At 34.6% G+C, this 12,284-nt stretch overlaps 1 protein-coding gene across 2 annotated transcripts in view; it reads left to right on the forward strand.

Annotated features, from left to right (window-relative positions):
- SCN9A (sodium channel, voltage gated, type IX alpha subunit) overlaps positions 1–12,284 on the forward strand; it is a 201,476-nt gene that overhangs the window by 103,100 nt on the left and 86,092 nt on the right. The window contains exons 10-16 of one of the 2 annotated variants that reach the window (XM_011990984.1): positions 457–663; positions 2,316–2,603; positions 4,349–4,687; positions 7,394–7,523; positions 8,613–8,851; positions 10,903–11,076; positions 11,877–12,233. In XM_011990984.1, the coding sequence (XP_011846374.1) occupies positions 457–663; positions 2,316–2,603; positions 4,349–4,687; positions 7,394–7,523; positions 8,613–8,851; positions 10,903–11,076; positions 11,877–12,233 (1,734 nt within the window). Of the gene's footprint in view, positions 1–456; positions 664–2,315; positions 2,604–4,348; positions 4,721–7,393; positions 7,524–8,612; positions 8,852–10,902; positions 11,077–11,876; positions 12,234–12,284 lie in introns of both variants that reach the window. The other variant, XM_011990983.1, reaches the window with a different exon arrangement.

A 12,284-nucleotide genomic window follows, 5' to 3' on the forward strand; every position in this document is an offset into this window, starting at 1 on the left:
GAAACACCTATGAGATGAATAAAGTAATTAAATAAGACTATCTCCCTAGAGTTAACATTCAATGATATTATTAATATTTGATGGTAAAGAAGGAAAAGATAGAATTTTAACAGTAAGAGGGACTATAGATATCACCTGTTCCTAAAATTTGAAAGTGAGCAAAGGATTTGATTTTATGAGTAATTTTCAGGCTGTAGGAAAAAATGCATGATTTTTATACTACTACACTTAATAATCAAGAATCATACATGACTTTATTACAAGCATATTACATTGCTATATTCTTTGTACTGAAAATGTGTTTAATATTTGTTTTCCATGAAGATATAATTTCTCTTTATATTTTTGATAACATGAGATTATACAAAACTGTCAAATTTGCCCATGCCAGTCAAATTGAAATAATTTACTAAAAAACTTTCTGTTGTTCAAATGACAATTTCCATTTTTCCCTAGACGCTGCGTGCTGCCGGCAAAACCTACATGATCTTCTTTGTCGTAGTGATTTTCCTGGGCTCCTTTTATCTAATAAACTTGATCTTGGCTGTGGTTGCCATGGCTTATGAAGAACAGAACCAGGCAAACATTGAAGAAGCTAAACAGAAAGAATTAGAATTTCAACAGATGTTAGACCGACTTAAAAAAGAGCAAGAAGAAGCTGAGGTACTGTTATTTGATTTAAAATTCTTCCCAGAGGTAGAAATGCAAAAGGTTACAACAGAGGCTCTGTGGTGTATGTTCGGCCTTCTCCAGCTAGATTTTCTTTAATGAACTTTTGTGTATAAACTGCATCCTCATTTCTGGTGTGGATAAAGGAACCAATTTTGGACGGAGCTAGAATTGACACTTTCCCCATAATCATCTCACTGCATGAAAAGTGATCTAAGGCTGTTCCTCCTAAACCTTTTACCTACAATGACTTAGAGTGTGTGTGTGTGTGTGTGTGTGCGTGTGTTTATATATGCATATATATATATGTATATATACACACACTCAAAATGGATTTCCCCAGAGCACCAATTGTATACTGTGGTTTCAGGAAACTTATTTTAATGTTAAAATTAACAGATACTGTTCTATGGGGTATGAATACCACAGTGCATCATGTTTTGTTAATGTCACAAGGATTTTTAAGATAAAACAGGAGATATTAAGAAAATAATAATTTTGATGTGGCTACTTCAGGTTGTCACAGATCCTTGAAAGTTTCCTCCTTAATCCTCTCTCCAAAGAGATTCTTCAGTGTAAATGTTTGAGAAGGCTTGTACGAAGAGAAACATAATTTCAAATATACTGCAGATGTCTTAACATTTGTCTGAAGGTTTGACCTAGTTAAATCTCTTCAAGGAATCTAATGTATTAGTGGAGGGCCATCATCTGTAATGCAGATAAATTCTGATGCACAAATATTCAGTGCAGTGTTTGAATAATGGTAAAAATCAGAAAACATTTAAATTTTGGAAAATTAGAAAATAACTAAGAAAATTATGAAAACTGTGTATCTCAGAGTATTATTTTGCCATAGAACTATGTGTTTTTTAAAAATTATGATGTCATGAGGAAAAATCTTTTAGAATAATGATGGATTAAATTCTGTAGTCAGATACAATCTCAGTTTTAAAATTATACAGACATATAAAAAGAATGGAAGAAATATTTGCACCAATTATTTCTGGGATGTAAGATGACTTTTTTTCTGTTTTTCATTTGTATCTTTATTTCCCATGTTTTTACAAGAATTTTTTTAGTGTTTATAAACAAAACATTTTTGTAAAAGGATAAGTACTGGGTTATCCCAGGTACTACCTAGGGAATCCCCAGAAGTTTCATTCAGGCCAATACTCATTGACCTTACCACTTTCTTACAATATTGTGCTGTAATAATTCATTTATTTTTCAGATAACTCAATCTTTATTAAACCATAGAGTGCCTGATTCTATTGATGATATGGAGTTAATTGCCTGATCATCAAATTGTCTGTCTTATTACATGGTTTATGTGAGTTTTACGTTCCAATATTACCTTGTAAAACATTAACATATAATATTTAATTTGTCTTTACTGTAAGCAAATTAATAACATGTGATAGTTTAATTCCAAAACACAATAGAGCTTTATTTTAACCTGAGACAAAAAATATGTATATACTTTGTAAGCATTCTGATGACTGTGTAAAGAAAACGATCATTTCATGTTTAGAGGACATGATTATATGCATCATGTTGTTATGCTGATAGGTGAAAGATGTCCTCTCCTAGGGTTTCCTAGGATTTGGAAATGACCCATTTAAGTGTTAATGTCTTGGCCCAACCAGGCAATCGCAGCGGCAGCAGCTGAATATACAAGTATTAGGAGAAGCAGAATTATGGGCCTCTCAGAGAGTTCTTCTGAAACATCCAAACTGAGCTCTAAAAGTGCTAAAGAAAGAAGAAACAGAAGAAAGAAAAAGAATCAAAAGAAGCTCTCCAGTGGAGAAGAAAAGGGAGATGCTGAGAAACTGTCCAAATCAGATTCAGAGGAGAACATCAGAAGAAAAAGTTTCCACCTTGGTGTTGAAGGGCATAGGCGAGCACACGAAAAGAGATTGTCCACCCCCAGTCAGGTACCACCCAAACTGCTCAATGTGTATCACCAGAGGCAGAATGATAGAGAAAAATGTCTTATTTTAGGGTAAGAGACCTCAGGAGAGGATAGTGAGTGACTTCATTGGTATGATTTTAGGTAAAAACCTAGTATCGCTGGGCATTAATGGAAAGATGTACACAGGTTTTCATTTGGGTTTGATCATTTTTGAAAGATCTTATAGTTTCAGAATTGTCAAAATATTTTCTAATAAACTAATTTTCAGAAACAAAATATTCCTGAGAACCATTGTAGAAATAAAGAGACTATTCACACTATAGACTAGTTGCGCTTCTTTCTTTCTTTTTTTTTTTTTGAGGCGGAGTCTTGCTGTGTAACCCAGGCTGCAGTCGGCTCACTGCAAGCTCCGCCTCCCGGGTTTATGCCGTTCTCCTGCCTCAGCCTCCCAAGTAGCTGGGACTACAGGTGCCTGCCACCACGTCTGGCTAATTTTTTGTATTTTTAGTAGAGACGGAGGTTTCACCATGTTAGCCAGGATGGTCTCAATCTCCTGACCTCGTGATCTGTCCGCCTCGGCCTCCCAAAGTGCTGGGATTACAGGCGTGAGCCACCATGCCTGGCCTTGCTTCTTTCTTAACCATTATAGTTAATAGTATTACCTGAGTATCACTCACCCATCTGGAACTTTAGAGAAGCCTTTGATATCCTCCACCCCCAACCATATCAACTACTAACATGTAATGCCATAGTCCGTTAATTCTGCTTATGTGAAAGTTCTCTTTCCCTTTCTCTTTTCACTGGAACCTTCATCTCTCAGGTCTCCCTGCCTATAATTCTGCACAAATCCCCAAGAAGAACCATTACTTCTATTTTCCTTAGGACTTCCCTGTTTTCCATCACACAACCCCACAAATCATTTTTGTAAACTAAAAATCTAGTTAAGAATCTGCAAGATTCTGCCTGATATACACAATAATAAAAGGTAGAGTCCCTGCCTTCACAATTTCACTTGAACCTAGGCGATGATACGGAACTTGGACACATATATCAATAAAAATAAATATGACAGGAGCAGTCCAAGCTGGTTTTGAGGCAAAGACCTTGCCATACTTTTTCCATTGTTCACAATATTTGCTGCTTTGTTCTTTACATAGTAAGCACTAATGTCTATTGAACTAGATCCTTCCAAAGGCTTTGCATCCTGGACATGAATCATATAAGCATGAATTTTTCCTCCTCTTTGGTATTGGGCAACTACTTTAAAAATATTTAATTACTATAAATTAACTGGTGTTAAATGGTCTTTTTAAATACACTCTAACTGAGCTCCTAGTACGTAAGGTGGATTTTCAATGCAAAGAAGCAGACAGCATGATTGCCAGTTTTTTGTGAAGCTTGGGGATTGATATATAAAAAGGTGAATGACCAGTAATACTAAGTTCTTTTTGTAAATGATATATTCTGTGCAGCAAAATGAATGGCATTAAAAGAAAGGAGCAGTAACTCTAGACCAGAATATTAGAGAGCTGTACAGCAACAAATAATTTACCTGGTCCTGAAAGGATGAGTTCTGCAAATCATTTCATCCCTTCAGTGGAATAAGTTTTTTTTCTCACTGAATTGCTTCGTTTTTAAGTGTGTTTCTTTTAAGTCAGTACAGAGCCACCTGCCCTCAGGCCAGTGGGTTCAGTGGTATTTATATGAAGTGTACTTCTGTTAGTAGGTGCTTCAGCAAATACATGTTATTTTGTAATTTTTCTGCAGTCACCACTCAGCATTCGTGGCTCCTTGTTTTCTGCAAGGCGAAGCAGCAGAACAAGTCTTTTTAGTTTCAAAGGCCGAGGAAGAGATATAGGATCTGAGACTGAATTTGCCGATGATGAGCACAGCATTTTTGGAGACAATGAGAGCAGAAGGGGCTCACTGTTTGTGCCCCACAGACCCCAGGAGCGACGCAGCAGTAACATCAGCCAAGCCAGTAGGTCCCCACCAATGCTGCCGGTGAACGGGAAAATGCACAGTGCTGTGGACTGCAACGGTGTGGTCTCCCTGGTTGATGGACGCTCAGCCCTCATGCTCCCCAATGGACAGCTTCTGCCAGAGGTGATAATAGATAAGGCAACTTCTGATGACAGCGTAAGGACGTTTTACATAGCTCAGGCATGGCTGGGCCCTTGTTCCTGCATCAGTGGGTCTCTCTGCTGGAGGGCCTTCTCTCTGGTCTTGTGAATGGCTCTGCATTTTGCAATACTTTTTCTCTAGAAACACACCTTTGATTCATTACCTTAATCCTCATTCTATGTGTTGTAGGCATCTAACTCAAAGATAAAATCCCATTTTTGTAAAAAGGTACTTGTCTATTAATTTTATAATTGAAGATTATAAATAATCTATTTAGAGAACAATTTATGAAAGATAAATATATAGATAGATATCAGCACAGAAAATGCAATGATAATGCTGATGTTAGTTAATAATAGATCCCATTTCTATGAAGAAATTTGGATTACTTGCCAGCTACTGCTATCTTTTTCAGGTCACAACTTAATATGTACCTATTCCAAGGAATTCCAAGGAATCTTATTTGAGTTGTTAGTAACAGCAAACACGTTTTTAGTATTTACGACAACCCCATGAGATGACATATTATTATCTCTGTTTTACAAATGGGAAAATTGAGGCATGGGGAAATAAAGCAACTTACCTCAATGTACTCAGGTAATAAACGGTAGCTCTGAAGTTGAAACAGAGGCTGTCTGTTTCAGAGCTTGTACTCTTAACCACCCACTCTGCTATCTCTCCAATGTGCAGTAGAACGCTTACCTTGAAAAAATTTAGAATGACTATGTCTTAGGTCCTCTACATAAATGAAACATAACTGTTTTCCTTTTTAAAAAATATTTCATCTGGAGTCTATGAATCAAAACAAAATATCTGAAACGCAAGCATTGATACAAACAAACATAAAAGCAAAACAACAATTTTACAGCAGTTCCAAAGGTCTAGGAGTCACTGAGTGGTTAGAGAAAGGTGTCTGATTAGGCTTAAAAGGGAGATCTTTCTCATTCCTGGAGTTTCCAGGATATCTCTTTAGCCCACTCACTATGCTATGCTGCACTACTAATATCAGCAAGGGCTTTGACTAGCCCAATAAACTTCAAACATACGCTACATGCTTATATATTTACATTTGCAGACAGTGTAGTATTTTAAATGAGAATATAGTTCCATCAAATCCATGGCCACACATATATTTCAATTTGAATAAATGCATGTGCTTTTAGGTAACATGTGACCTCTATGTGTGCATGATACAGCTTAAGCCCTTCTCTCAAGGTACTTTTCCTTATTGAATGAGCATGTTAAATTTCTGTGGAATCAAACTTTGGTTGCATTTTGTTTTTTAATTATGTGTGTAGTATGTAAAATATTATATAATTTATATCAGATTTGGAGATTATTTCATATTTTTTAATGAAGTTTCTTCATTTAAGAGTTTTTTAACCATAGAAAAATCAGTATCACCATAAATCCTAAAGTGAAAACTAGAGAACTAGGGGAATTAGGGGATACTTATAAGATACAATGGTAATACAATAAACATAAAATTGTGGCACAATATATGGTTTATATGAAAACACTGCGTAACAAATAATGTCGTCTCTATACCTGAAACATATCTACATGGAAAATAATTTGTTTAATCTGACACATTCTTATTTCACAGACTATAGCACAGAAAACATGGTTTTGAGCCTTTTCAAAAAGTTGACTTTTTACAGAGATCTCTCAAATGGGTGTGTCTGTTCACATATACATATATGTATAATACACCCATGCACATATTTATGCCTGTATATGTTTTGATACACCACATACATGCATGGCTATATACAACTATATAATTTTACAAATCTAGAAATATATATTTATATATTTAAATATATGTGTTTAAAATGTATACCACATACCACACACAAGCAGACAAATGTGATAGATCTAGAGTTGTATAGTTTTTTGTGTATATATGTGTATGTGAGTATGTGTGTGTATTTCTGGCCTGCATGGAATCAACATAGTGTTTTAAATTTGAATTAATTTTCAAGTTTTACAAATAAGACATTTTCTCACAAAAATAAATATACTTGGTATGCATGAATTCATATTTTTGCATGGCAACAATTTCTAGAGCTGAAAGAGTGGTCACCTCTTTCAGATGTAGCTTGCATTCTCCATTTCACTAATTGTTCTTTTCAAACTGAGTCATTGATCATCATATACTCTGCTCAGTTCATGAGGTCTTCCTTGGCAGTAAGAGACAAGCATTATGGTAGTTTCATTAATGTTGTTCCCTCAATACAAAATAATTCCAGAAATTTATCAGAGAACACTGAGATTCTACCCCTTTAGATACACAGCACTACAGCACTTCAACTGTTTTCATGTAGGACTCTCACATGATAAAACTATCCGAATAAATTGGACACCCAGAAAGGTAGAGAGGTGATGATAGTGATATAACAAAAAAGCAGCTAGCTTTATTTTTTATCTCCTAAATATTAATTCCTTTAATCCTTACAAGAATATGAAGCAAGTACTATGATTATCCCCATTTTACCAATAATAAAACTGAGACAGTTAATTAACTCTCCTGTGATATACAGCCAGTAAGTAGCAGAGCCATAATTTGAACCCAGCAATCTAAGCTCTACTTTTAATTACTCACCACAGCTATATAAGCAAGATTTTATCTTACACCTACAATTTATTAGGATTCTGTTCTTAAGACGTTAATTGATCTTTTTTTAGGGCACAACCAATCAAATACACAAGAAAAGGCGTTGTAGTTCCTATCTCCTTTCAGAGGATATGCTGAATGATCCTAACCTCAGACAGAGAGCAATGAGTAGAGCAAGCATATTAACAAACACTGTGGAAGGTATGTAATAATCTTCTTTTTACCAGACAGATTCTTAAATAAAATTAACATAAATCTGGTCAACCTTAAATAGACACGTGAAATTCTTAGGAATAATTCAGAGGCCATAAAATAGTTTTAAATGATGGTAAAGGTAACCAACAGATATTGATGGAAGTGTTTTTATGTGCTTAAAAATGGATAAAGTTATTTGCTCTTAAACACGCACATTGATAACATGGCAAAAATGACTTTGCAAAAATGAAAAAAAAAAAACCCACAAAGACAGATGTTGGGTGATCTGACCTTTCAAAGACAAGTGATTTAATGGTAATTGATGCAGAAAACAAGGTTAACCCAGAGCTATGTGATTCTGTCCCTATCCAATCTTACAAATTACATATTCGCTCAAATTTGTCTCTTCTAATAAGCAAAGATAGTCAAAGGGTGACAACTTTACAAACTGTGCTGGCTTCTACCCTCTCCCCTGACAATATGCCCCAGGTCCCACCTGGTCCCTGGTCTAACACTTCACCCCCACATTCTCATCATGGGAGCAGACAAAGTGTCTACCCATCCCCTGAATGCATGATGAGAAGTAAATGGGCTGGCTAATGGTGTGAAATGTCTATTTCATGAGTCCTCCATAAATTATTTCTAGTTGCTTGGTTCTAGGATTGTTTTCACCCGTGAACTATTACAGCAAGAGTTTTTTCTGGATAGAATAGTCTCATCTTATTGTTGTCATGGGACTAAAAACACAGGTGAAAAATATGCATATTGGTGGAAAATATACATTTCTCTGTTAAGGAAACATTAGTTCTCCTGTTTACCATCACATGTTAGGTGCATTTTCCTCTGAAAGATGCCCACATATGTGCTTGCAGTCATTAATTTCACTTCGTTACCCTCATTATGCTTCATTTAGGCAACAAACATGTCATAATAGACATGTAAGAGGCTATACTTTCATTGAAAACAGTACTGTTAAATTTTCAAAATCTAAACTATAAACCTTGTTTCAATATTAGAGTGCCTCACTGATTTGTATCTGATTAGGAGTGAAATATACAAATGGCTGACTCCATGTTCTCTGTTTTTTTCTCCCAGAACTTGAAGAGTCCAGACAAAAATGTCCACCTTGGTGGTACAGATTTGCGCACAAATTCTTGATCTGGAATTGCTGTCCATATTGGATAAAATTCAAAAAGTGTATCTACTTTATTGTAATGGATCCTTTTGTAGATCTTGCAATTACCATTTGCATAGTTTTAAACACATTATTTATGGCTATGGAACATCACCCAATGACTGAGGAATTCAAAAATGTACTTGCTATAGGAAATTTGGTAAGTCTCTTATTGTATGTTGCATACTCATAGTTTCTCTCTTTAGTTGTCATCACTGTCATTTCATATTTTTTTATGTCAGATGAATCAGCAGCCTCATAATTATGCATATCAAGAAGTTACCATATGAATGGATGCGTAGAGCCAAGTTTCTGGTTATGTCTTTCAAAATAATTGCGCAGTAGTGTTGAGGTCTATAAATAACAATACTATTTCTATAAAAGGTTACCGTCTTGGGAGTTGATAATGATTTTTTCTTCCAGCATATTTCTTGGGAACAACACTTAACATTTTTGGTTCTTTCTTATACCTTCCTAATTACATTGCTGCTTTCTTGTAAGTACACATCTCACATACTTTCAGAAAACCTGTGGATGTATTGCTTTGACATAATAGTGGTGAAGTGTTTGGGTCCTCAGAGTCCCAAAGACCTGTGTTTGAATGCTGATTCTGCATTATATGAGTGATATGGCCTTGGACAAATATTTTAACTCTATATTATTTAATTTCATCATTTATAAAATAATACTTCATTATAAAATGATAATTTTTATTTATAATATAATTATAACTATATTTCATTTATCATATTGTTAGGTGGATTAGTTTCTACTTATTAGCCTCACATATAGTAAATACACAGTAAATTAAAGCTATCATCATCATCAATATCATTATCATCAAAACTTTAAAAGCTTAATGAAACAAGCTTTAAAAACAACTATTTTGAGAAACCAAAATGGTTGAACTGGACATAGAAGACTCAAGGATAGGTGAGAAAGTGATCAACAGGCTTCTAGAAGATATAAGATCCAATTAGGAAAACTGATGCCAGAGTGATCTCTAAAATGTACAGTGTTGGTCACACTAACTCATAGTAAACAAAGGGCCAGTTTTTGACTATGGATGTGAGGCAGGCACCAGTTCATTTTTAGGGCTAGAGAATCCCAGCTTATGACTCTTCGTAAACCATGAATAACTCTGGGTATCTTTGTCAATGTCTACATAAGATAATTTTGCTTTTGCCGTGGTCCCAAACAAATTGATATTTGAAGACCAGAAGTTCTTTTCTGGGTCTGCCTTCTCTTCCAAATTGTCTACAAATATTCCCAGTTACAATGTTTTCCCCATGTGCTCGCTGAGTTAGCATTCTTCTTCCCTTCTATTTATCTTTGGAAAAAGGCAGGAATATCTAGTTTCTAATTGTTGGTGGAGATCTGGATCATGCAAATAAGTACCTTCTCACTGAGATGACTACATCTCTGTGAGCTCAGAAAGGATTTACCTGGTCACAGCTATTACCACAACGTCAAGTCCAGCTGCTCCCTGCCAGTCGTCTTGATCCTGCATTATTTGAAAATTGACTCCTACAATTATAGACCTAAACATTTCCCTTAGAATCTTCTTTGATCAGATTCCTTGACTCAAAGTGTACCCAAAGGATTCATTTGGGTGTTGCCTTTTTAAGTGAGTCCTTTGATACCAGTATCATGAATTGATATTTTGCAATGCACTTTTGTGTGAAAGCTTTAGAAGTCTTACTTTAGCTGCCATATTGTCAATTAAATACTTTTTTCTCATCTGCTGATAAATCTTTAACGAGTGAGTCAACATGTTCTTTATTACTCTAACAGTAGTCAGATCAGAAAAAAAAATTTTTTTTCTGGCTCAAAATTTCAGTATCAATTTATGTTTTCTTTTTATCTTCTTCCAGAACAACTTTTTGACCCACATAAATTCTTTGAAAACAGTGACTGTGTCAATTACCAAATGTTTTACTTTGCTGAAATTTTAATATGCTATTCTAAAACGCTCTATAAAAATGATGAGCACCAACAGGACAGTTAGAGCTTCAACCTTTTGATACTTATATGGGAGCCAGGGAAGAGTGATACCTAGTTTATAGGACTAAGTTGATAAGAATATCCATTTATAAAGTATTTAGCAAACTGTCTGGAACACAGTAAACGCTAAGCAAACAGTGATTATTATCATTGTGTTGATTTACTATTTTCTAATATTAACAGAAAAACATTATGTTTCTCACTTAGGTCTTTACTGGAATCTTTGCAGCTGAAATGGTATTAAAACTGATTGCCATGGATCCATATGAGTATTTCCAAGTAGGCTGGAATATTTTTGACAGCCTTATTGTGACTTTAAGTTTAGTGGAGCTCTTTCTAGCAGATGTGGAAGGACTGTCAGTTCTGCGATCATTCAGACTGGTAAACATAAACTAAGGTTGCCATTATATTCTATAATAAAGGGATATTTATTTGGTTTTGCATTATTATTTAAAACTTTTTGGAATTTGAATCAAAAGGCAAGATTATATCTTGATATCAAGTAAAATAAAATCCATTCATTGACAAATGCACTTAAATAACTGAAACCACTTGAATATTTTTACAATTTTTGAAGACATGCTCAATTCTAATTTGAAGTGCACACTAATAATATAAATATTTTCTATTATATTAATATAGTGCAATAATTTATTTCACAGTAAGAAGCTTATGACTTACAGAATTTCAATGATTATATGTTCATAACTTTATGAATTTGGTAAAGATCAAATTGTTATCCCTCAAACAATTGTTGTCTGATCTTAACAATATAAAAACAAATAAAGACTTTTTAAAGCATATTTCTCTAATATGCTAGAATTTATCTAAATGTCAGCATGAAAAATGTATAAAAGTATTAGAAAATAGAATTAAGGATAAATTATCAATTCTAAAAGAAATAATACCACAAATTATAAGAGATTTCTATAGCAATCCTGAACTAAAAGTACATACTTTCTTCATAATATCTGTAGTCATTTTCTGGGGCAAGTAGAACAAAATTACAGAAATATTGAAAATAGATGAGAATGAAAAATAAGAATAGTTTATTTTAGCCAGATAATAATGACAATATTATAGGACTTAAAGTCAGCTTTAAACTTTGAACAAAAATCAAGATTGGAAACATTGAAAAAATTTTCATAATGATTAATATTAAACTTTATATTTGCTTTTAGCTCCGAGTCTTCAAGTTGGCAAAATCCTGGCCAACATTGAACATGCTGATTAAGATCATTGGTAACTCGGTAGGGGCTCTAGGTAACCTTACCTTAGTGTTGGCCATCATCGTCTTCATTTTTGCTGTGGTCGGCATGCAGCTCTTTGGTAAGAGCTACAAAGAATGTGTCTGCAAGATCAATGATGACTGTACACTCCCACGGTGGCACATGAACGACTTCTTCCACTCCTTCCTGATTGTGTTCCGCGTGCTGTGTGGAGAGTGGATAGAGACCATGTGGGACTGTATGGAGGTTGCTGGTCAAGCCATGTGCCTTATTGTTTACATGATGGTCATGGTCATTGGAAACCTGGTGGTATGTAACCAGATGTTCATACATTTTAATTTCTCTGTGGAAATTATTTTG

The sequence above is a fragment of the Mandrillus leucophaeus genome, unplaced genomic scaffold (genome assembly GCF_000951045.1).
Source record: "Mandrillus leucophaeus isolate KB7577 unplaced genomic scaffold, Mleu.le_1.0 Scaffold389, whole genome shotgun sequence".
Lineage (NCBI taxonomy): Eukaryota > Metazoa > Chordata > Mammalia > Primates > Cercopithecidae > Mandrillus > Mandrillus leucophaeus.